Source organism: Stylophora pistillata, chromosome 6, assembly GCF_964205215.1.
Source record: "Stylophora pistillata chromosome 6, jaStyPist1.2, whole genome shotgun sequence".
Taxonomy (NCBI): domain Eukaryota; kingdom Metazoa; phylum Cnidaria; class Anthozoa; order Scleractinia; family Pocilloporidae; genus Stylophora; species Stylophora pistillata.
The window spans coordinates 3650001-3672500 of NC_142524.1; the positions used below are offsets into that span (position 1 = coordinate 3650001).

The 22500-nt window shown below is 41.2% G+C and overlaps 7 protein-coding genes and 2 long non-coding RNA genes across 9 annotated transcripts in view; 7 read left to right on the plus strand and 2 right to left on the minus strand.

Annotated features, from left to right (window-relative positions):
* The window catches only part of LOC111324805 (uncharacterized), a 2261-nt gene extending 1730 nt beyond the window's left edge, over nucleotides 1-531 (plus strand). Inside the window, exon 3 of the mRNA XM_088724738.1 lies at nucleotides 1-531. This exon is cut by the window's left edge and continues 905 nt beyond it. Coding sequence (XP_088580864.1) covers nucleotides 1-353 — 353 coding nt within the window. The 3' untranslated portion in view covers nucleotides 354-531.
* LOC148727767 (uncharacterized) lies at nucleotides 425-2383 on the minus strand. The gene is made up of 2 exons (XM_088724739.1): nucleotides 2116-2383; nucleotides 425-1799 (listed from the first exon to the last, which is right to left on the minus strand). The coding sequence occupies exons 1-2, from the start codon at nucleotides 2287-2289 to the stop codon at nucleotides 717-719; spliced, it is 1257 nt and encodes a 418-aa protein (XP_088580865.1). The 5' UTR covers nucleotides 2290-2383; the 3' UTR covers nucleotides 425-716.
* Nucleotides 2384-2420: 37 nt separating this feature from the next.
* LOC148727768 (uncharacterized) lies at nucleotides 2421-2910 on the plus strand. Its single transcript, XR_015988581.1, has 2 exons — nucleotides 2421-2568; nucleotides 2685-2910. It is a non-coding gene; the product is annotated as an uncharacterized LOC148727768 (long non-coding RNA).
* A 200-nt stretch (nucleotides 2911-3110) lies between these two features.
* LOC148727769 (uncharacterized) lies at nucleotides 3111-6406 on the plus strand. Its single transcript, XM_088763106.1, has 9 exons — nucleotides 3111-3420; nucleotides 3728-3866; nucleotides 4036-4199; nucleotides 4429-4508; nucleotides 4666-4876; nucleotides 5109-5330; nucleotides 5544-5618; nucleotides 5729-5882; nucleotides 6012-6406. The coding sequence occupies exons 1-9, from the start codon at nucleotides 3226-3228 to the stop codon at nucleotides 6404-6406; spliced, it is 1635 nt and encodes a 544-aa protein (XP_088619232.1). The 5' UTR covers nucleotides 3111-3225.
* Nucleotides 6407-6935: 529 nt separating this feature from the next.
* On the plus strand, nucleotides 6936-8192 carry LOC148727770 (uncharacterized). The gene is made up of 5 exons (XR_015989094.1): nucleotides 6936-6985; nucleotides 7098-7181; nucleotides 7338-7369; nucleotides 7481-7560; nucleotides 7818-8192. It is a non-coding gene; the product is annotated as an uncharacterized LOC148727770 (long non-coding RNA).
* A 680-nt stretch (nucleotides 8193-8872) lies between these two features.
* On the plus strand, nucleotides 8873-11665 carry LOC148727771 (uncharacterized). Its single transcript, XM_088726065.1, has one exon. The coding sequence runs from the start codon at nucleotides 10062-10064 to the stop codon at nucleotides 11421-11423; it is 1362 nt and encodes a 453-aa protein (XP_088582191.1). The 5' UTR covers nucleotides 8873-10061; the 3' UTR covers nucleotides 11424-11665.
* Nucleotides 11666-14762: 3097 nt separating this feature from the next.
* LOC111331080 (uncharacterized) lies at nucleotides 14763-15551 on the plus strand. The gene has a single exon (XM_088763107.1). It carries the CDS (start codon nucleotides 14763-14765, stop codon nucleotides 15549-15551), a length of 789 nt encoding a protein of 262 aa, XP_088619233.1.
* A 377-nt stretch (nucleotides 15552-15928) lies between these two features.
* LOC111347571 (uncharacterized) lies at nucleotides 15929-17350 on the plus strand. Its single transcript, XM_022954803.2, has one exon. It carries the CDS (start codon nucleotides 15929-15931, stop codon nucleotides 17348-17350), a length of 1422 nt encoding a protein of 473 aa, XP_022810538.2.
* A 533-nt stretch (nucleotides 17351-17883) lies between these two features.
* The window catches only part of LOC148727772 (uncharacterized protein F54H12.2-like), a 7032-nt gene continuing 2415 nt past the window's right edge, over nucleotides 17884-22500 (minus strand). The window contains exon 1 of the mRNA XM_088726066.1: nucleotides 17884-22500. This exon is cut by the window's right edge and continues 2415 nt beyond it. The gene's annotated coding sequence lies outside the window, so the exon portion shown is untranslated.

A 22500-nucleotide genomic window follows, 5' to 3' on the forward strand; every position in this document is an offset into this window, starting at 1 on the left:
CCATAGTACAACAGTCAGGTCTGTTGAACCATCTTGTTCCAGGGGATATGGTTTTGGCCGACAAAGGCTTTCTTATCCAAGACATCTTGCCCAATAATGTTTCTCTTAACATTCCACCTTTTTTGAATAATGGTGTTTTCACTGAAAGCGAAGCAAGGAAAACAAAATCCATTGCCAGAGCAAGGATCCATGTAGAGAGGGCAAATGCAAGGTTAAAGGATTTCAAAATTTTAACTTTCATCCCATATTATTTAAGATGTTATGCTGATGTTATTTTTCAGTTATGTGCTGCACTGGTAAATTTACAATTTCCACTTATCAAAGAGGGGTGTGAGGGGGCAGAGTTTGAGTGATCTGAGTACAAAAAGGATGTTTGGCTGTTATCAGTAAACAAATATAATGGTCATCATATGATAGAACTGAGTCAATCGAATAACTTTTTTCAATTATGTTAATATATAAACAAAGTCAGAATGCCATTATATTTTGTAAGACATTTAGTAGAAATAATAAAGATCAACACAACCTGCACTCTTTGTTACTCAAATTTACAATCTTATGTTTATCTCTTTAAAATTTGGCCCAATAGTCCAATACATTTACCAAATCTTTGCTGGTGACACTGAGATTGCTCGAGAAAAGTTACAGCCAGAGACAGTACAACCAATACTCTCAGGTGAAAAGCCTTGCACGCATGTCTGTTTAAGGAAATAAAATTACAATGCACCTTCCACTATCTTGGGAAAAATGTGTTTAAAATAGAATTCTTTCAAGACTGGAATATTTGCATCCCAGGTTTCATCTTGCTCTATTTTGACAACAGCCACGTCCTTAGAAGTCCAAACAACAAAGTAGCAAAACTTTCGCTGTGTAAAAAAGATTTCACCCTGTACCTGGTCCCAATAGACATGGTCCTTCTTTAACACATATCCATTTTCATCCTGTGCTTTTTTTAAGCAAAATGTTGGTGAAGTAGCAATGGCTTCTTCAATTGTTAGGTTCCTTTCAGTGTAAGGACACTTAGCTTCTAGGACGGTTTCATCATCTACAATTCCATCCGGAGAGGCCCCAAGGATTCCAGAAGCATCCAACCAAATACCAGTTTCCTGGACGGTTTTCCCTGTCAACATAGTGAATGCTTTGAGTGCTTCCTGTTCATTGTTCACACCCCATTGTACAGCCTTAACTCCAGACAAATCGTATTCTCCAAGAAGGCGCTTCAAGAGAGACTGGGTCACCCGTTTGGCCTTCAAAACGCAACCAAAGTTACTTGCTGTTAATCTGCCCCTTCTAGCTAAATGCCAAGTTGGGTTGTTTCTCTGTCCAATGGTAATGTCACTTATTTTTAAGATGTACTCATCAGGAATCTTTGCCTGTCTTACTAGGCAATCAATTTGTTGCTGTGATCCTTGTAATGTAAGAAATTCTTCCGAGTAAATGATATCCTCTATTGTCGGTATGGGAAGGTTACTAACAGTAGCTGGTTCAGGGCTCATAAGCCAACAAAGGCCAGTAAATCTTCCATACTCCTGTAGGTCTCTGTAAAGGGAAGACCGATCAGATTGAGTAGGGTTTCTTGATAAGCAGCAATACTGTTTTGTGGGAGGAAACATTTCTTCGACGGATTGCCAAGAGAGCGGTGTATTTGCTTTGCGTTTCTTCCAATTGCATTCAACATCTGTCCGGCTGACGTTGTAGATGCCGTGAATGAAAAGTGTAGCCGCGTGGCTGCACTTAAACTTCCCCCTTGGACACTCGCACTCACTTGATCTTATAGCATTCTCGCTATCTAAGTAAACCTAGCAAATCGGAAAAAAAAAAGACGCGTGAGGACATGAAAAGCAACTGTCAAAGACTTCTAAATACATGAAGACTCCAAACGAACGAACAGTTCCATGCCTCGATTGAACTAACACATCGATATACATCGAACGACCTTAACAACAAAGTGGATCAACGCTAAAGTTTGCGCGTCTAGTTATTCCACGATTAAATTATCATGGAAAAGAACTGCTATTAACTTAAAAATCTCACTGAGAAGCATTTCAAAGCAACAAATAAGCTTAAATGACAAGCCGCATCTGCAGTGAGTATTCTGGAACCATTTCCACTCACCGTGACTTTGTAGACTTTGTTTCGCATGCTTGCGTGCACTTCTCCTCGTAAAATACCCTGACTATAATTAAATGACTCCACATGGCCTGATTTGTAGTGGTTTTCACCCTTCGTAATTGACTTCTGCTCTTCTCCGAAGAAAGAAATGAGCGACGAGATAGAGAGGGCCGACATTTTGCATGGCGTCGGTCACGTTTTGGGCCTTTGTTTGGAACTGAGTTTTTTAGCACCATGGTAACGTGACGTCACGGCTTTAGAACTCTATTAGCTAACACTAGTAAAAATATACTTGACTGACTTCCACCCATATGTTACCCTTTGCATAGACAAGGCATCGCAGCTTTACAATGCAATGGCCCAGCTAAGATGTCTGCGAGGACAAAATGGCCATCGAGGCAAACACATTGAAAATGTCGGACATCGACAACAACGGAGACATCTCAAGGAAATAAGGTATCTATCTTATACATTTATCGGACTTGACCAATTTTCAAGGCACGTTTTATTTTGCACTTTTGTGATAATATGAACGAAATTTCTGAAAACCATGTTTTTCTAATTTGTTACAGAGAAAAAGCAGAGACTGCACTGTGGTTTGCAGAGACATATGGGCTGACTCCAAAATCGCTGAGTCTAGAAGACACTACTGGTCAGCTGATCAATGTAACATTTCAAAGTCAAGAATTTAATCAAGGTAACTACCGCTACATAGGTTGTAATGATGACTAAGGCCCAGTTGTCTGAAGGTGACTATAGTTCACCCCAGTTTTGTTTTACCAAAACACTTCAATATCAAGAATTTTTTCCCTTTATTGCAGAGAGTATTCTCTGTTCAGAGGGGAATCAGGATATGTCAAATGAGAAGAACACAAGTATGTTAAAAAGCAACAATAATCTCATAACAAAGTAGGCTTGTTCCTGGAGCCCTACAGTATGTCTCAGTATAGAAATTAACTCTCACTTTCAAATGTTCACTAGGCTTTGATACTGTTTAGTGTGAGCAGTTTGATAACTAGGCTTTTTCTATTTTTTCTCACAGGCCAACCTAATAAGCCCTATGACAACCTTGATGAGGAGGAAAAGGAAAAGATCAGGGCTCTCCTATTTATTATGGATAGATTTTCCATTTCACTGGAGGGATATCATGAACTCACCCAAGTTGAAAAGAGTCTCCCCAGGACATACCTGATTGAAAGCTGCACCAAGGTTTTGGACAGTAAGTGGGAAGTTAGACGGACACCAGGAGATGCACAAGGTGCAGAGCTGCCGTTCAAACTTCTTCTGGAGCATGAAGTTCGACAACACGTAAGTTGTATTATAACCTGTTTTCACTAATGTATTAGATGCCCAGTGTAAAAGTCTTCAGATACAAAAAATCCTTTTTACATACCAGCCCAAACATGTTTGAGCATGTTTAACATGTTTAATATTAAAGTCAAAGAGATATTGCCAACTATACAATAAGTTGAGCTAAAAAAGAGAATGTCAAGGATTCCACTCACACTGTGCCTCTGTGAGGTACAAATAAACTTCTTTTTCAGTTCCCTGGCCAATCAAAATCTCAGCATCGTAGTTTGATCCAATTGTTTCCTGTGTTGCATTCTTTTCATAGCTGAAGAATATTGAATTGCCTGTACAAACCATGAAAGTGAAGATATCAGGAGATGGCACCAGAATGTCTCACAGCAGCAATGTTTTTGTGTGTTCATTTGCCATTGTGGAGAATGGACAAAATTATTTGTCAAGCTCAGGTAAGTTGCTTATAGGAAGAGCAAACAACTAAACCAGTTTTAGACAAATGCCACCTTACATGTAGCATGATTTGAAAAAAAAAAATACAAACACTATTTAGAAATTCTCTTTATATGCACTCACGGACTGGAAGTTAAATTAATTTTTATAAAAAATTATCCTTTGTAGGAAACCACACCATTGCCATCATCAAGGGAAAGGAGGAGTACCAGACTCTAAAAGCATCACTAGCAAATGTCATCTGTGATGTGAATGCCACCATCAAAGAGGGTCATATTGTGGTTGATGGCCAGAAAGTTAATTTAGAATTCTTCCTGGGAGGAGATTACAAGGTAAATCAAGTTTCATGTACCTATTCTAAGATTTTGAAAAAGTAGTTATCTCTCCTGACAGTATGCATTTTTTTACAAAAGATCTGGATTTAACTCAAGCAAAAAGTCATTGCCATTGGATTTGTTTCACTTTAATTAAACCCTAACGAAGGATTAAGGAAGGATTAAGTAATCAAGATCCCACTGTATTATAATATAATGTACATGAACTTCATATTATTTCCAACAGTTCCTACTCCTAGCTATGGGAATGAAGGCTGCCACCTCCAACAACAGCTGTATTTGGTGTAAAATCTTTAAGAATGACAGGTAAACAAGATCATGTAACATTCTGGTCACAATGTCATACCATTTTGCAAAACTTCTAACTTAATCTGTAATAAGGAAAACATGAAGCATTAACAAATGTTCTCAAGTTACATTTCTCATTTTTGTAGAAGTAACTGACATATTTACTGATTTCTAGGTGCAACATGTCCCATAAATGTACTCACTTTCAAAGTGCTGAGCTGTTGCGGGTAGTTGATGGTACTTGGTCCAAACAGCCAGGATGCCATTCAGAGCCATTCTTCTCAATTCCTGTAAGCAATGTTGTCTTAGATGAGCTTCATCTAATGTTACGAATAACAGACCGGTTAGAGGAAGGACTTATCTATGACATTACTAAATGGGATAAGGTAAATATCAAACATGCCCTTTTGTTGAGACCTTAGAGAAATCCAGCAAAAAATTTCAGACAGAGAATCAAAACAAAGTGATCTACTGAAAAAGGCAAGGCCAGTGTCATGTGGTGTTCCTGTTCTGAGGCATATACTCATCTTACTTAAGACATTTTAACCAAACACAATAAACATAAGTAAATAGTATTTTCATATTCATGGAAACTAATGCAACCATGTATGTTTGCAGGATGACAACCACAAAAGACAAAAGTCTGAGACTCACTTACAAGAATTTCTTGTAGCCGTTCGTTCCTTGGGTGTGAGCCTTCGTGTCTACTGGGTTGGTGAGAAATTGGAGTGGACTTCTCTTTTGGGTGGGGAAAAAAGGATTTTACTAAAGAAGCTGCCTGATTTGTTTGATAAGTTTCTTCCTCAAGAGAGAGTTGAGATAACCCGCCAACTATGGATGGTATGTATTTATTGTGTTCATCAAAAATTTTTGGGACACACCAGGGGCAAATTACATCATGAGCACATGCACACAGTCTAGTATACATATTATATATCTAGAATGTGTAAAACTCTAAGCATTTTCAATTGCTTGATAAATGCAAGCTACAATAATAGACCTGTTACAAGTATGTAAAAACTTACTTATCATCTTGCTTGCCTGTGATTTCAGAATTTCAGAGAGCTGCTAGACATCTTGAACAAAGAGAATTTGACAGATGATGACATTACAGCATTTGAAACCAAGGTAAGATAACACCATATACATAAAAACATAAGACTGCTCATATATTTATATCATAATAGTAACAAGGTTTTTCATAACTATGTAACAAAAACATTTGCTTACTCTTGCAGGCACAGAGTTGGGGAAAACAGATGCTGAACATGTCTGGCACTGGTCCTGGGTATTCACAGACCATAATCATCACCCCATACATGCACAGCTTGGTGTACCATGTGCCAGTAATGCTGCGTAACCATGGAAGCCTTAAAATGTTTAGTGGCCAAGGTATGCATCTTTACTTTATTCTATAGATCCATTGTAACAATACCCAAGATAAATTTATTATTTGGCATTGTTGAAGTTGTAAGAAGCCAGACCTGCAATTAAGAAAAGTAACATGACATTTCATAACAGGTGTTGAGAAGAAGAATGATGATTTGCGGCGCTATTTCCACCGTAAAATCAACAGATGGGATGCTGCAACAAACCTGCTGCTGGTGGAGAAAAGGCAAGAGGAGCTGAGAGAGGAAGAAAGAGCTAAACGGCCATACCAAAAGAGGGACAGCTCATATTGGATGGATGGTGGCAAGCAGAAGGCTGCAAAGAAGGTTGCCAGAATTTCAACCTCAATTCTGTCAACAACACCAATGCCACAAGCAATGATTGAAAGTGTCCTCAAGAAGAAGAAAGTTCCTGACCTCATTACCCTGCTTGAGCAGAGAACAGGGAAGAAAGTTAATCCCAGAACCAGAAAACAAGACCTAATAAATGCTCTATTGAGCTCAGAAACAATGCCCAGGTCTGAGTAACCCTGCATTACTCACACTTAAAACAAAACGGCTCCTTTAGGAGCCACCAAATACATGAAAGCAATGACCAGCTTAATGGGTGGTGGGTGAAGCACCCCTAAAATAAAAATATTTTAATCCCTTTTCTCTCGACTCCAATTTTATAGTTAGCAAGAAGGCACCATGTAAACTGACGAGAATCCAAGTTATCTTCAGCCCTAATTCAAAATTATATAAAACACCTGATGACCGTCCTTAACAAGTATTAAAAAGCATTTTATTACAAGCAAGAAAATAAAATGAGAATTTAAATGTTTAGATGGGCTTGTAGGGCGTTCCTGAGTTAACAGGCTTTATCATCATTACTACAAGACGTACCTTTTTCCAAGGTCTTTCCAAACGTTGAGAATGTCCACATTTCAATCGCCGTCGCATCCGTTTTCTTTCTGATGTAAAATAAACGCGCGCAGACAATCTTAGCGAACAACTGCTTGGCGCAAGTACTGTTGTTACTCTTCGTAAGCTCTGAGTCTCCGAGTCCCTTTGTTTCGCGTGTTGTGTGAGAGAGACATGTCATCCGCGCAAGATCAATTAATAACGGTAAAACATTTTTCATTTCCTAATTTGGACTCTTGGCAACTAGGCCACATTCTTGAGCTCAGCTTCGAACATAGAATAGTTTTTCAAAATCACCAAACATTTCATTTTGCAGCTCACATTCACTGACGGCCAAGTTGCCAACTTTTTAGAGGAGCTTGGCGCCTACCTGGAAGGGCACTTAGCCCAGTCAGGTGAAGTAAGTAGAATTTATTCATATCTATTTTAATAAACATGAATAACAAGTCATTATTTCATAGCAATTTCTCAAACAGAGAGATTTCACATGTCGCGTTTTGAAACTCGCAAATGGCGTGAATTTGGACTAAATCTTATTAATCTCCCCTGATTTTAGGTCACCCAGCAAATGGATCCCCTTCAGAGATGGTTAGTATCTTGTGGATTTTTAATTTTTCACCATGATTGCATCATTGTTTTATGCTCTTCAAAGAATTTATTGTTCTAGTGGTCATTTCCGGAACTGTCAACTTTAAACAGGGACTTTATGGTGTTGCTGGCACTCCAGTTTGTGGGTTTCCAGCCAGCCGTGCAGGAAATTCTGGAGAACCAGAATACCGGTAAATGACTATTTTGTGTTAAAAAACGTATTTCATGCAAAATGAACGATAATACTAGTTGCGGTTATCGTAGGTGCGATTCCGTCGATCTCCGCCACTCTCTTGAGTCTGTAATTGAGCCCAAAGTTGTGGCATGATGTTAGTAATGTTTCACTTAGGTCTAATTTCTAACCAATCTACCCGCAACATCAGAATAATTTAATCGGAGAAAACAATTGGACTGTTAAGACTTAAAACCGATGTTTTTTTTTCCATAGGTTCCCAGACATAGTGTCATCAGGGAAAAAACTGCGGAATCAAGTTGTAAAAATTAAATAAATTTATTATCTCGAAAAGCGGTGTCGACTTATCAATAAGTAACTGTGCAGCTATGAATAAATACCACTGTTGCTCATAAACTTTTATTCCATTTGGTGGCTTCTAAAGAAGCCGTTTTCGAAAAAGCAGCATTTGGCTCACTGGATGTGTCCGGCGAAATAACTCTTCGTAAACTTGATCTGAACTTTCTCTACCGGGCGGGGAGCTATTTTGCGGCCTTGTTCATCTACGAAGGAAAGCGACTTGCCAAGAAACAGCTTCAAGCTGACTGGAGCTTCGACGCGACATCCGCCGCCTGTTACTGTTAAACACCTCTTCAGATAAGGACCAAGGCCTGCTCAGGGGTTTTATTAGAAGCCGGGACCCGGGTACCGGCACCCGTCTACTCTGAGTACAGTACCCGCCTTCACAAAAATGAGGTCATGAGTGGATAAATAAAAGAACAATAAAAAAACTCAGACTAACCGAAACATCTTTCCACAACTCTCCCGCTTTGCTAGCATAAGCTAGTTAACCAGGAATTGCAACTCCGAATTACAATCCTTTTTACATGTAAACTAATATTTCTGTGTCCGGATTAACGAGTGTTTTGTCAAGCAAAGTAATAAATTTCAAAGTTTGATCGCATCGCGTGTCTTCGCGAAACGCATCGCTTACGATATCAAAGTAGATACCAGGACCCCCTCTTGTCAGCTGTTGCATAACATTTGCACGTGACATTTCACACGACTGAAAAGCACATGGTTTTAAAATGGCCGCGACGAATAAAAGATCTTCTCAAGGCGTCCTTGACAATTTTTTTGTCGTTTCAAAGAAGTCAAAAGGTGAGTTCTTAATACTTCACAAGTCATTTCTTCAACATCATAAACTTGCAGTGGTGGATATAAATAAAGTATATTTGCATGTCTAAAGATTCAGTGAATCGCGACGACCTTTCAATATAAACAAATCATCAAAATCGCCCTTCGTTCGCCACCGATTTCGCCGCTTTGCTTACTTCTTTTCGCCCTGGCAGACAATTCAACAGTGCCTTCAGTACAAGAGGCTACTGGAGAGGCAGAAACAAAGTCTTCTAATGAAGCAGTCTCAGATACGTCACAGCGAGTAGAAAAAACTCGTGGGACAAATGTTTCTAAAGCAATAGCAGATGACATTATGTTATTAGAAATGGAGAGATGTGGACTTGCTAACCTGCACAACTACTATGAGTGCAAACAAAAAAGCTGCAAAGATTTCTCAAAAGAAGAAGAGGCCAGGCAGAAGAAGCTGAAGAAGAGACGATTTCATCACAGCTGGGTTGAAGAAAGAGAACTAGCCTATGATAACACCACAGGCATTTGATGGCTTCTTTTCTCAGAAAACCAAGGCATGTTTTGTTTTCTTTGCTGCAAACATAAAACTTTGAACACTCAAAACAATGCTGCAGTATTCAGCACTACACCCAGCACAAGATACAGGAAAGAGGCCATCAGAGAACATTCTTTAACCAAAATGCATGAAGCTGCTGTGGAAGCTGAAATGAATCACAGGGTGTCAATGTTTCATCAACAGTATGAAGAAAAGAAAGCAGTTCGCAATGATGTATTGTACAATGCTTTTGCAGCCTTGTACTGGTTAGCAAAGGAGGCAGTTGCCAATGTTAAGTTTTTCTCTTTGCTAAATCTGTTCCGGGCTGTTGGTCTAGACAAAATGCAGCATTTTAACCACAAATCTCCTGCTGCAGTGAGAGAAATGTTCCTGACAAGTGGAAATGTGGTCAAGAACATGATTATAGAAGAAATAAAAAAAGCAGGTTCTTATGGCCTTCTAATTGACGAAGTAACAGACATTGCTGTCACTGAGCAATTAATCACATTCGTGCAGTTTTGGAACAGCACTTCTGGTGGCACAGAGATTAAGTTTCTTAGTGCTAATGATCTCCTTGTTGAATCTGATTCTGCAAATGCAGAAACCATAACAAGCACTCTTGTAAAGGAGTTAAATCAGTGTAACTTATCAGTTGAAAAGCTCAATGGCCTTTGCACGGATGGAGCATCAGTGATGACGGGAAAAACCAGTGGGGTAGCTACCAGACTCAAAGAGTTAAACAAACACCTTGTCAGCATTCACTGCATCTGCCATAAACTGTCACTTGCTTGCTGTGACACTAATGATGAGATCGCATACATGCAAGAAGTTGAGAGATGGCTTTTCCAGGCCTGGAATTTTTTGAAAATTCCCCCAAACGACTTGCAGCATATCTAAAGACCCAACTTTCTGTGAAAAAGCTGCAAGAGCCTTCTAAAGAGGCTAAAGATAAGTGTGTCCGTCGACTTGCTAAAGCTACTCGCACAAGGTGGCTCTCTCTGGGCAAGGCTGTAGAGGGTGTACATAAGGATTACATACCCCTCATGCTTACACTAAGGCAACTTGACCAGAAAGATGCCCAAGCATCAGGTCTTCTTGGAAAAATGTACAAAGTGAAATTCATTGGGGTGGTAACAGTCATGCATCACGTTCTTCCTGTTCTCAACAAACTCAGCTGCACCTTCCAAGAAGGAAAGATTTCCTTCTCCCATATAAAGCCAGCAATTCAGAAGTGTATTGACGATCTTGACAAGATTGTCCAGACGGGAGTTCCAGTCACTGAGTTTCTTAGAGATCTATCACCTGGAGGCAGACTGGAACAAGCTGATCTCATTGCTTCTGATGGAGATGAGCTGTTTCTCAGCAATTTCCTGGTGAAATATGTCAATTCACTGAAAAAAAGCTTAAACAGCAGATTTCCCACCCTTCCTCTCCTGTCTGCTTTTAGCATATTCGACCCTGCACTAGTTCCAGAAAGGGGCCAGCCGGGATTTAGGGATTATGGCAGTGTATCAGTGAAACTCTTGGCTGAGCAGTTCTTTGATGAAGACAGCGACAAAAGGCAGCTGATGAATGAGTGGCAGGTATTCAAGTACGACTTGGCAAAATGGAAGAATGAGCTGCCTGAGGAAGTAAGAAAGCCCCCTGGTGGGAGCAAACCTACAGTCACTTCAACTGACTGGTGCCTCCAGAAGCTAATGTTCATGAAGGACCTGGTTCCATTTAATCTTCCACTGGTTGCAAAGGTGGCAGAGGCAGTGATTTCTCTTCCAGTCTCAAATGGATGGCCAGAAAGGGGTGCCAGTTCTTTAAAACTGATGAAGACAAGGCTTAGGAGTAGGATGAAGAATGACATGCTCAACGCCCTACTACACATTCTCATTAATGGTCCAAAAGTGGGAAGTAAGGAATTTGAAGAAGTGATTGATGCTTCTGTTAGAGCTTGGTTAGCTGCAAAACCACGGCGAAAGTGTCCTCCAAAGTTTGTCAGCACACCAGTGGTTGCCAGCGCCGGTGATATAAGTGAGAACTTTGTAACTGTGCAGGATGCTGGTGTACAGACGGAGGGTGACGCGGAGGGTGTCACGCCAAGTCACCCTTCAATTGCAGAGGAAGTTGATGCAACCTCCAAAGCACTTGAGCTACCTGCAGATGACGGTGATGATTCAGATTATGGCTCTGATTTCGATGACTTTTAGTTTAGTTGTTTCACCTAACACTGTTTATTTGTAAACAAAGTAAACAATATAAGCCAATGAGTTAGATTTAATATAATTATTCATGTTATGGATTTAGTGAATTCCCTGAGTCTGCGAACAGTTGCAGTAGTGTTTTAATGAGGTCAAAATGCTTGTCAATTTAGTAAATTGTGAACAGTTACAGTAGTGTTTTAATGAAAGAACAATGTTTGTCAATTTAGTAAATTCTCTGAGGCTGTGAACAGTTGCAATATTGTCTTTCATATAGTTACTTTGTGCTAGTGGGTAAAACCTCCTTAAATTATTCACAATTTGTGTTTGCAAAATGAGGATGTAGAATAATAAATTTCCACCTCAGAATGCTGGAAAATGCATTTCCGAGAGTCTTATTTTAAAAATTTTCCGGGGGAGCATGCCCCCGGACCCCCCTAGCGGCTCAGGCCTTCGGCCCTCGTGTCGGTGGGGGTGCCCGCTTACTCTAACACAAGAACCCTCCTACTTCAAAAGTTAATGAAACCCCTGCCTGCTGCTATCAGTTCCTCTTCACTAGCGAGGTACGGAGACCCACGGAGGTCTGTTGGCAAACCAGGAAAGAGCGCTCGTACTACATCGTGCCGTATCGTGATAGTATCGTTGCATGCCAGGGGCGATTTTAAACCCTTCTCAAATAAAAGAGCTAGTCTCTCTCGGCATTCATCAGCGCGAAATGGATCGACAGATCTGTTCCCGAAGGCAGTGATGAGTTCTTCGGGTAGGTGCTCGGCTGGTTCCCACGTATTTTCACTTGGGGAGTAGCTTTGCCATTGAATGAAGTACTCTGCTCTGCTTCCTTGAACTCGTTTTGCTACAATACGTTCAACTTCGTAAACGCCCATAACAGTAGGTTTTACCTTCGGTCGGTATTTCGAATGAAAGCCACGATGGCGGACATCATTCAATAATGTTGCGTAAAAGCCTGGCTGATGTCTCGCATGCTTCGACATGTTGTTGCAAATAAGCTTTACTGAGCTACTGATTGGATTGAATGAAACTGTGCTATTTATGTGTTTTGATTATTCAAAACGGATCAAACTGTGAATAATTATGTAACTGTTCCCTCGGCCGTCAACCTGTTCGTGGCGGCCGTTTGTTAGTAGGTTTGCTTGCTTTTTCTTCTGTTTGGTCGGACTGCATTTATCGGTGGTGAAAAAAAAAGCGCGATTGTGAAGTGCAAGTGTGTGATATGCTTTTACTACCGTCAATACGGATAAACAAGGAAGAAAAGCCCTGTTTAGCCATCAAAATTTTTTAGTGGAGTATGACAACACAAGTGTCAACTTGAAGTTAAAGCGAGTGACCCGCACATCGCGCTCTCTATAAAACTGTGAAAAGGCCATTTTTTCGCGCTCCTTATTCTCTTTAATACGGGGGCGCGCCAAAACCACATTTAAGACAAAGATTGAATGAAAATAAAATTTCACTTGACCACAGATTAGCTAGCTTTCTGAGCACCGCTTTTTATAACCTTCAATCAGGCGTTTCTTTGTTGTCAGTCCGCAACCGCAGGCCTTTCGCCCTCGAAAACCGCCTGATCGCGACTTACACTTTTTAAACCGCCTATTCTTTACGATACTATTTTCTAAATTTTTCTATTTTCATGATACTAATTTTTATAATTCAGAAAACATTTTAACCAACGGGAGTCTGTCAGTCTTTCTAAGAATCCGCTGCAAACGAATTTGCTAAACGTTTTGTTAAGAGCGTGGCTATTGTTAATTAGTGTTATTGTTCACTTTATATCACCTTGGGATTTACTTTACGCATCCAACCGTTTGATTGACAGCAGCTCAAATCTGCAAAGAGACTCGTGTATTCCCAAAGCTTTACCTGCTGACCAATCACATCCGACTGGTTCAGGATATGCAAATTATTATGCTGCCCGCTGATTAAATGGGCACTGCAAGTACATGTCACGAAAGACAATAGTATTCTGGGCGATGTTCTTGTTGAGCCGTTCAGCGTACATTTTCAGCGGTTTGAATTTAAAAATGTAAATCTGACACGCGCGCACTAAATTTCCACTGGCGGGCGTTTTGAAACAGCCGTGATCAATGTAAAAAGAAAAGAGGAAAAAATGAAACCTAACATGCGGGCACTGAACCCAATTTGAACAATTAAACACTAGGGTAAATAAGAAGTATTTACCCTGAGCCACACAGCTAAGTAGTGTAGGTCGCCTTACTGGTGATTCCCGCACGGCCTGGGTCCGAGTGTCTCGGCCGAGGTTAATTTATTCATGCTGCGTAGGTGTACGAGGTGGTTATTAGGGGTTATTCATATGGCGTTGGTGTACGAGGGGTTATTAGGGTTAGGGTTAAAATTCGTGTAGGTGTACGAGGGTTGTTAGGGTTAAATTTCGTGAGTAGGGTGAATAAAAACATCATAACGGTTTTTCAAAAACAAAAGAATCTAAGATGGCAGAGGGATTAAGTACAACAATTGGTTTATTTGTTCACTCTGCACGATATTTGAGGTGTAAATAAGTAACATAAGCTAGGAAAGCTGTCATCATGTCTCTGTACAATTGATGGAAAGTAGAATGTTCTCCCACTTTTGCATCATAGGTTTCAATCTCGTCAATGTATCTTGTCACTTGTCTGCGTATTTCACAAAGATCTTGCGTGGTAGCTTTTTCTTTGACAATGGCAAATAATTCGTCTAGGATGGTTCCGGCCCACTGGGGATTCTGTTCAATCTCCTCACCCAAATGTGCTAGGTACAGTTGTTTTTCAGATGACATGGTGATTGAAATGAATGTAGAAATGTAAGTTTAGGTTATACATAAACGCAAAAAAAATTCACTCTGATTGACAAGCTGTCATAAAAAAATAGCGTATATAAATCTTTCGTTTTGTACTCACTTCCTTCATTTTAGCAATGCCTTCCATTGAAGACTTGACATGCGAATGTGGCCAATGTGATATATTGTTTGATGAGATAGAGAAAGAAGCGTGGCACAGAGTACAGATAAGAGAATTGAGAAAAGTATATATGGCAAAGCAGATACAGGAAATTACAGAAAAGATTGCTTTACTTAGAATTGAATGATGCCTAAACACGTCAGTTGGAGTAAAGGAATCGCTTATAAACCAGCAGAAGTATGGTAGAAATGCACATCTTGTCGGTATTATACACCTCATTATTGGTGTTATTGTCAGAGATGTCAATTCCCTTTACGGTGGTTAATCAACGAAAGGCCAATGGATATACCCTAAAAGAGGAGGTTTCCATCTGCACAAGTTTGTATCTAACAACAAAGAAGTCATCAGAAAAATCCCAGAGTCAGACAGAGCAGACGGCATGAAGGAGTTAGATTTAGACCTTGATTCGCTTCCCTTAGAGCGTGCTCTCGGTGTTCACTGGTGCGTCGAGTCAGACTGCTTTCAATTCACCATCATGCTACAGGACAGGCCTTGCACAAGACGAGGGATTCTCTCCACTGTCAGCTCAGTTTTCGACCCACTCGGATTCGTTGCCCCACTGTTGTTGGATGGGAAGTCGATTCTCCACGAGTTGTGTCACCATGAAGTTGGCTGGGATGACCCAATACCAGACGACATCAAGGTAAAGTGGGAAAATTGGAGAGCAGATTTACTGCAGGTGCAGCGCCTTTCTATTCCCAGATGCTACAAACCTGAAAACCTCGGTCGTGTAGTAAATGTGCAACTTCATCATTTCTCAGACGCAAGCATCAAAGGCTATGGCCAGTGTAGTTACTTGCGACTAGTAGACGAAAATCAGAGAATCCATTGTGCCTTCGTCATGGGAAAGTCCAGGGTAGCGCCGCTGAAGCCTGTAACCATACCTAGACTCGAGCTTACCGCCGCCGTATGCTCAGTGAGAATAAGCGAACAGCTACATCGAGAACTAGAGTATCATATCGATCAGGAGTACTTCTGGACGGACAGCAAGGTGGTGCTTGGATACATAAGGAATGAGAGTAGGCGATTTCACGTGTTTGTTTCCAACAGAGTCCAAGACATTCAAGACAACACCTCTGTCGATCAGTGGAGGTACATTGAATCAAAACAGAATCCAGCAGACGAAGCATCGCGAGGCATGAAAGCACAAGAGATACTAGATTCCTGATGGATCACTGGACCACCATTTCTTTGGGAGAAAGAAACACAGTGGCCTACCAGCAACGAAGATCACAACCTTCACGATAGTGATCCAGAAGTAAAGTCTGTCGCCATGGCAACCGCCCAGGCAGCCACAGAGAAGTTAACAGAGGAGTTAACCCTTGCAGAGAGAATGGAATATTTTCTGACTGGTATAGAGCGAAACGCGCAGTTGCCCTTTGTTGATGCTACGTCGGATTCCTGAAAGAGCGCGTACACAAGAAACGTGGTAACAACGAAGAACCTCAAGAAGTTAAGGTCAAAGACTTGGAAAGCGCACAGCGCGCAATAATTCGTGCAGTACAGTTAAAGGCCTTTAAAGAAGAAATAGCAACTTTGAAGAACATGAAGCAAGAAAACACTGACAAAGAAAGTAGAGTCTTCACACGGCAAAGAATTACCAGCATGAAAACAGGTAGTTCGCTTTACATGCTTGATCCATTTCTAGATGTTAACGGAATTTTACGAGTTGGTGGATGTCTCAGGTGGGCAACCCTAGTTAATGACATCAAGTTCCCCATCATACTTCCGCGAGACAGTCATGTTACCCACCTGGTTGCTAAACATTATCACCAACGCGTACATCACCAAGACAAGAGAATGACCTTAAATGAAATACGCTCCAATGGTTTTTGGATACTCGGAGGTTCATCGATAGTCACCAACTTGATTTCGTCTTGCGTCAAGTGCCAGAAACTCCGCGGTTCAGTTCAAGAGCAAAGAATGTCAGATCTACCTGAGGACTGCCTTGAATCCACACCACCTTTCACCTATTGCGCTGTGGATTACTTTGGGCCCTTCATTGTTAAAAATGGTCGTACAGAGTTGAAACGCTATGGTGTCCTCTTTACCTGCTTGGCGTCGAGAGCTATACACCTCGAGATCGCTAACTCGCTCGAGACGGACTCCTTCATCAATGCCTTGAGGAGATTCATTAGTCGCCGTGGTCCCATCCACCAGCTAAGGAGTGACCAGGGTACAAACTTCGTTGGAGCTCATAAAGAACTTACCCAAGCGCTAGCTGAGATGGACCAAGAGAAGTTAAAAACGACTCTACTAGAAGAACAGTACGATTGGTTTTCCTTCAAGATGAACGTCCCAGCAGCGAGCCACATGGGAGGAGCTTGGGAGCGCCAAATTAGATCCGTGCGTAACGTTCTCTCGTCACTATTCCAGGATAACAGGAAACAGCTGGACGATGAGTCTCTTAGAACCTTGATGTGTGAAGCCGAAGCAATAGTCAATAGTCGCCCCTTGACAGTGACCCAACTTGCTGATCCAGATTTGCCAAGTCCTTTAACCCCTAACCATCTCCTGACGATGAAGTCAAAGCTTGTTTTTGCTCTGCCAGGCGCGTTCCAGCCATCAGATGTTTATTGCAGGAAGCGCTGGAGGCGAGTCCAACACCTGGCGAACGAGTTCTGTACTCGCTGGAGAAAGGAATTTCTTCTCAGTCTCCAGTATCGGCAGAAGTGGACACGCAATCGGAGAAATTTACAAGTTGATGACATCGTCATGATCAAAGACGAGAATCTCCCTCGGAGCGCATGGCAACTTGCTCGTGTTTCAACTGTTTACCCTAGCCCTGATGGCCAAGTCCGTAAAGTCCAAATAGCTCTTGCGGATAGCTGTTTGGATAAACGAGGCAAGAGGATTGGCTCAGTGCGGTATCTCGAGAGACCAATCCAGAAGTTAGTGTTGTTGATGCAAGCGCCAAGGGACAAGAACCGGAGTAATTCCCGGCCGAGGAGCCTTGACAGGAAATGAACTGAACTTTATGAGGAAAATTTATTTAGACAACGCTTGAGCTTTAATAGATTAATAATTACAATAGGTGAAATATGAATATTTCAGAGGAGCCATGTCAAGGACATTAGCCAGAAGGCTCATTTTTTGATTGATTATTGATTAGTTCACTAATTTCAGAATGATCTTAGATAGCCACATAGTTACAATGCTTATCTGTTTTTCTGTATTTCTATTGGTTTTGTAATCGGACCTTTCAGCGTCACCACGCGCATATAAAAGGCAATTTTAGCGTCCCTTTAATCAGTTCTTCGTAAGTTTTGAATAGCCTTGGTTAACGTTCGCCCTTTCGTTTTTCTCAACCTCTGACACAAGCAGGACCGATATGTGAGTACCTTTGTAACTTTGTTTTTCCCTCTCCAGTCTTTTCAGTGTTGGGCGACAACATACAAACAAATATTGCAATGATCTGTATAGATTTAAGATTCAAAGGCCAAATTCGTGCCAATTTGCGAGTCAGTGAACACCCATCATTTAGATAGAACAATGGGCTGTTTATCAGTCATCAAACTCTTTTAATTTGTTTCCAAACTTTTGTTCTGTTTCACTTGTATTGTTAATCTCGTTATAGACTTTAGAGCCCAGTATTTAAGATGCGATTCTTTGATCATGTATTCCGCGGCTTTTCGTTAGATTGATATAACTTCGTTGTATTGTTGTTTCAGTTTACGATCGATCGTTGGATAGATTGATTGACTGTCAGAATAATCGTTATTTTCGTCATTGATTGTGGTTCGTGGTCGATTACTTTTCAAGAATAAAGATTCGTGCAAACAGTCAACTTTGCGTTGTCATTTCGATCAGTATAATAGTCCCAAACACCTCGTTAACCGCGTTTTGGAGCAACACGCCCTTGAACTTTAGAGTTTAGATTTTGGTCGCTGTAAACGCTACACTTTATTTAATCTTTCTAAAATGCAACGTCACAATGCTGGGTCCAAATTCGGGTAATTCGGCCAGCGTGTTTTTCGTCGTTTCACCCACTTGCGTTTCGATGACATCAAAATGATTATTGCATAAGGGGATGTAATGAATGTGTTTGGGTTCGAAATACACCGCACCTTGTAAATGTTCGTGGTAGGGTATCTGGTGTAATAAATTGGTCGTTTGATCCCCCATGGTCAATGGCGCACACAGCGAAGAATAGACGTAAAGATTGCGGTGGCTGACGGCCGTAGAAGGTGTATTGTGGGGGTTGTAATGAAAGGTCCAGATGATATCACTGAGTGAAAAACGATGCGTATCTCGGACCGAATCATCTTTCCAAGGAATGTCGTAATAATAGTACGAAGTTTGAAGGGTATTAAACGTTCTACCTAATGGCCAGTCTATACCGCGTTTGGCCACAGAGAGATTCGCCCTGGGGCGTGCTACCTTATCATTATCCACTTTCCTTCCCTGCAAATCGGTGAATTCTACCTAGGTGATTTCTGTCCATCCTCCCCACCTGCAGAGGTCTCGATGTAACTCAAAGTAGACATCACTTTTAAGGCGCACATCTCTCAAATGGCCTGAATCGATGTTTTCACACGATACTTTCACGGTTCCTTTTTCTCGATCGCATGTCACTTCAAATTGAAGGGATTTGTCATTGGGTAAATGACTTCTCCACATATCATCCAGACTATATACAAATTTGATGTGTTCTTCCTGAAAATGGGCTTCTAAGATATCAAAGGGTGTAAGTAATGTATGCTTTTTGACTTCGCCATACCTGATGAAAAACGTCACTTTCTTAAAGGTCCTTTGCGAGTTGACGACTAAGCGACTGGTTGTGAGAAGGACCTGATTGTCTGATAATCCTCTCAAAAAAGGTTCCCATCGGTTCTTGAGTGACAGAGCGTAAGGAAGTGTGATACTCGCCAACCCTACTTTCCACGTTCCGTGTGAATTGATGCGTGATTTCAGTTGATTTTTCCAAGAATGGTGAGTGTTGCTGGGAAAGTATTTTTTACTTCCATCGTTACTCGGTAGGGTTAAATAAAAGGAATTCATCATCTTCACTCCAATAAAGACACACACAAATGATTCCTTTTCCACACACTTTATTTCTTTTTATTACAATCCAGCTTTTACTTTAGCCTGCATGATGCGTTTCACAATACGTTCCGTCATGGTGTTTTTTCCGAAGCGTTGAATACCCGTAATCATTTTACGATCGGCTGCGTGTTTATCGGCAAGAGATTTAGATTTGCTGTAATCGATATCGTGCTGTTTGGCTAATTTATCGAGACGATTAATACCCGGGTCTCCGCGTTTAAGACGCATGGCTAATTTCGTCCCTGGACCCATGTACTGATACCCCGGCCAATGAAATTCTATGCCTAGTTTACTAATCCATTTCTGAAGATCGATTTTTCCACCAGATTGTCTCCTTTTTGTTCTGTTACTTCTTCCCTTTCCCTTTGCCTTGGCTTTTGCCTTTACTCTCCGGCGCTTTGTATTCCGCATGTTCTATGGCTTGCAATGGATCCTAACCTCTCTTTTCCCACAGATCCCACGCCCGTTCGATCCCACTCTTTATCTTGTGAATACTATGTCGCTTGGACTTGGAAGATCCCAGTGGAGTCGATGGTAACAATCGTTTTTTCCCCGTCAGAATGGGTATCAAAGGTAAATCTTTAGACTCGTCAACCCAAAGGGAAACTGAATGGGTTTTTTGGCAGTACTAGTTCCCGGTGTAGAAAATAATTTCTTGGGGGTGATGATCTGTTTTTTCTTCTTTTTCTTGGAAGTGGAAGGTGAAGGAGTTTGTACTACGGCACCAGCAGCAGTAGGCACTTGGATTGTTTTGACGGAACGAACCAAATCTTTGAGAAGATTCTCCTGTACGGAATCCAATAGATTTCCCTGCGGATCGTCTTGACTAGGTCTGACACCCGCGGGTAATTGTCTCAACTGATCGGTTAATTGTCCTTCTTGCATTAATAATTGTTTTACCATGGGTTCTTTCAATCCTGCTGGCGTGCGTGTATCTCCAAGTAACATTTGAGTTTCGGCAGCCACTCGTGCTCCTTTATCTAGCAGGGTACTTTCTGATATTTTCCCCTTATAAAAATCTACCAAGGCCTGAAATTCTTGCGGGTTGACGTTCAGTTTTGTTTCCATAGTTTAATCAAGGGTATCACAATGTGTTCGCTTATCCATCGTAACCAGGAACACCCCGTGCTGTTGTTGTCACCACTCTCATCAAACTCGATATGAAAGGTAATACCTGCGTCTACTTGATCTATATTCTCTTCTACTTCTATCTTGGGTTCACTCATTGTTTTACCGGACAGTGACAGAACACTTTGTTCATTCCTCACCAAAAGCCTCCACCCGTCTGAGCAGCCTGTAACTGTTTCCGTTTTTTTAAAGAGTTGACGTGCTTGCCTATCTCGCGCAACACTTTGCTATACTTGCTCAATTTAGCCACCGTCTGTGGCGGTAAGGGAAGGCGACGTCTCAGCATGTTCATGACCATTTCACTCACACTATTGATTTGATCTTTACTGGCGTGTAAGATTTTTTCCTTTCGTAACTTGGAATTTTTTTTACGCAAGATAGATTTTAAAAAATCGACATTTCTTTTTAGGCAATTCGTCCTCTCCTTCTTTTCGTAGCTGCGTCTAACGCTTTCTTAGCACCAAATCCTGCAGCACCACTCAAGGCTCCTAACGCCACAGCTTTTCCTCCAGCAATGAGAGCAGGGATCAGTGCAGCTAAAGGTAATATCCCTCCTCGTTGTTTTCTCCTCGTAACCTTATTTGTGGTCTTTTTTCTGCGTCTTCTCACAGCGTGTCTATTGCGTCTGGCCATTTATAATCCCCTGACCTCTTTTCACTGGTCCACTCACCCACACAATGACAAGAATGGCTGACGTCAAACGTTTTTATTTCCTTTTCCGGTTGAGTCTCTCGATAAAACGTTTGGCCATCACTTGACTCAACACCTGAGTATTGAGTATGTTTTTATACAAATTGGGGCCTATTAAGGCTCCTATGAAGTCTCCTCCGCGTTGTCTCTTGTTAAAGTGTTTAGCCAACGCTCGACTCAACGCCGGCGTTTTCTCGAGGAATTTATGTAAATTGTGTCCTAATGATAATGATCCTACCAAGTCTCGTCCGCGTTGTCGCCTCCTACTCCTCTTACGAATTTTACGTTTACGCATCTCTGTAACATCTCATGCAACCTTCGTGTTTTAAGAGATGACTCACCAGTCTCATAGAATCGTGACTCGCCGGGTGTACATCAAAACACAAATAACCATACGGTCTTTCCGTGCATTCGTTATATACTTTCATGACTTCTTGCCATTTGGTAGGATACATTTGCAAGAGCAGATTCCTTAATCCAATTTGATCCCGCGGATTTTTAAAGGCAATGATGTATTGGGCATTTCTAGAGATGGTTTTGGCATATTTCCCCGCTGGAAACATATTTTGACAGAGGTAGCATACGATGAGATTTAAATGATGCGAATATTGGGTAAACAAATTCAGAATGTCTTTATCGTTTCCGCCTTCCGCCATCAAATCATCCAAGACTAACATGCCACCTTTCGTATCACCAAACCATTCTTTAATCTTATCGTCGTCAGGCACTCCCTCGTCAAATTCTATCCCATGCTTTTTCATGTCATCGAAATTCGGTTGCCACGACCCGTAGCAATACCGAATGCGTTTCAGGGGTACGGAAAATACTTCCGGGTTTTCTAGCAGCAGGCGTTTTAGAAACATCGTTTTACTGCAACTGGTAGGACCCACTATTAAAAGATTGGCTGGGCATTTAATGGAAAATCCCTCTTCTAAACAGGATGTTGCCATGTTTCTCTCACACACAGAAATGACACTGGTAGTACTCATCAAAATTATTTTATTAACCCTCGAATCATGTCCTCTAACATACTTCCTACAATATGATCGTTTTGCACGTAATCAGACCTTGTAAAATAACTTAAAAAATCATCCATGCTTTGACCTCGAGCTTTACACATCAAATACACTATGGCATAATTGCCGTAACTGGCCGTTTTAATCGATTGTAAGACGCGATTGTTTTTACGAACGTAGTTCCATCGATTTAACCATACCAGAAACAGTGCCAAATATTGGTAGGTGTGTAAATCT

Bases quoted from the DNA above. Each gene is read 5' to 3' on its own strand.
- LOC148727767 (XM_088724739.1), bottom strand. From the start codon at position 2,289: ATGTCGGCCCTCTCTATCTCGTCGCTCATTTCTTTCTTCGGAGAAGAG. The intron at 1,800-2,115 runs GTGAGTGGAAAT...CCGATTTGCTAG, and splicing joins ACAAAGTCTACAAAGTCACG to GTTTACTTAGATAGCGAGAA.
- LOC148727769 (XM_088763106.1), top strand. From the start codon at position 3,226: ATGGATAGATTTTCCATTTCACTGGAGGGATATCATGAACTCACCCAA. The intron at 3,867-4,035 runs GTAAGTTGCTTA...TATCCTTTGTAG, and splicing joins AAATTATTTGTCAAGCTCAG to GAAACCACACCATTGCCATC. The intron at 5,883-6,011 runs GTATGCATCTTT...ATTTCATAACAG, and splicing joins TAAAATGTTTAGTGGCCAAG to GTGTTGAGAAGAAGAATGAT.
- LOC148727771 (XM_088726065.1), top strand. From the start codon at position 10,062: ATGGCTTTTCCAGGCCTGGAATTTTTTGAAAATTCCCCCAAACGACTT.
- LOC111331080 (XM_088763107.1), top strand. From the start codon at position 14,763: ATGAAGGAGTTAGATTTAGACCTTGATTCGCTTCCCTTAGAGCGTGCT.
- LOC111347571 (XM_022954803.2), top strand. From the start codon at position 15,929: ATGAAGCAAGAAAACACTGACAAAGAAAGTAGAGTCTTCACACGGCAA.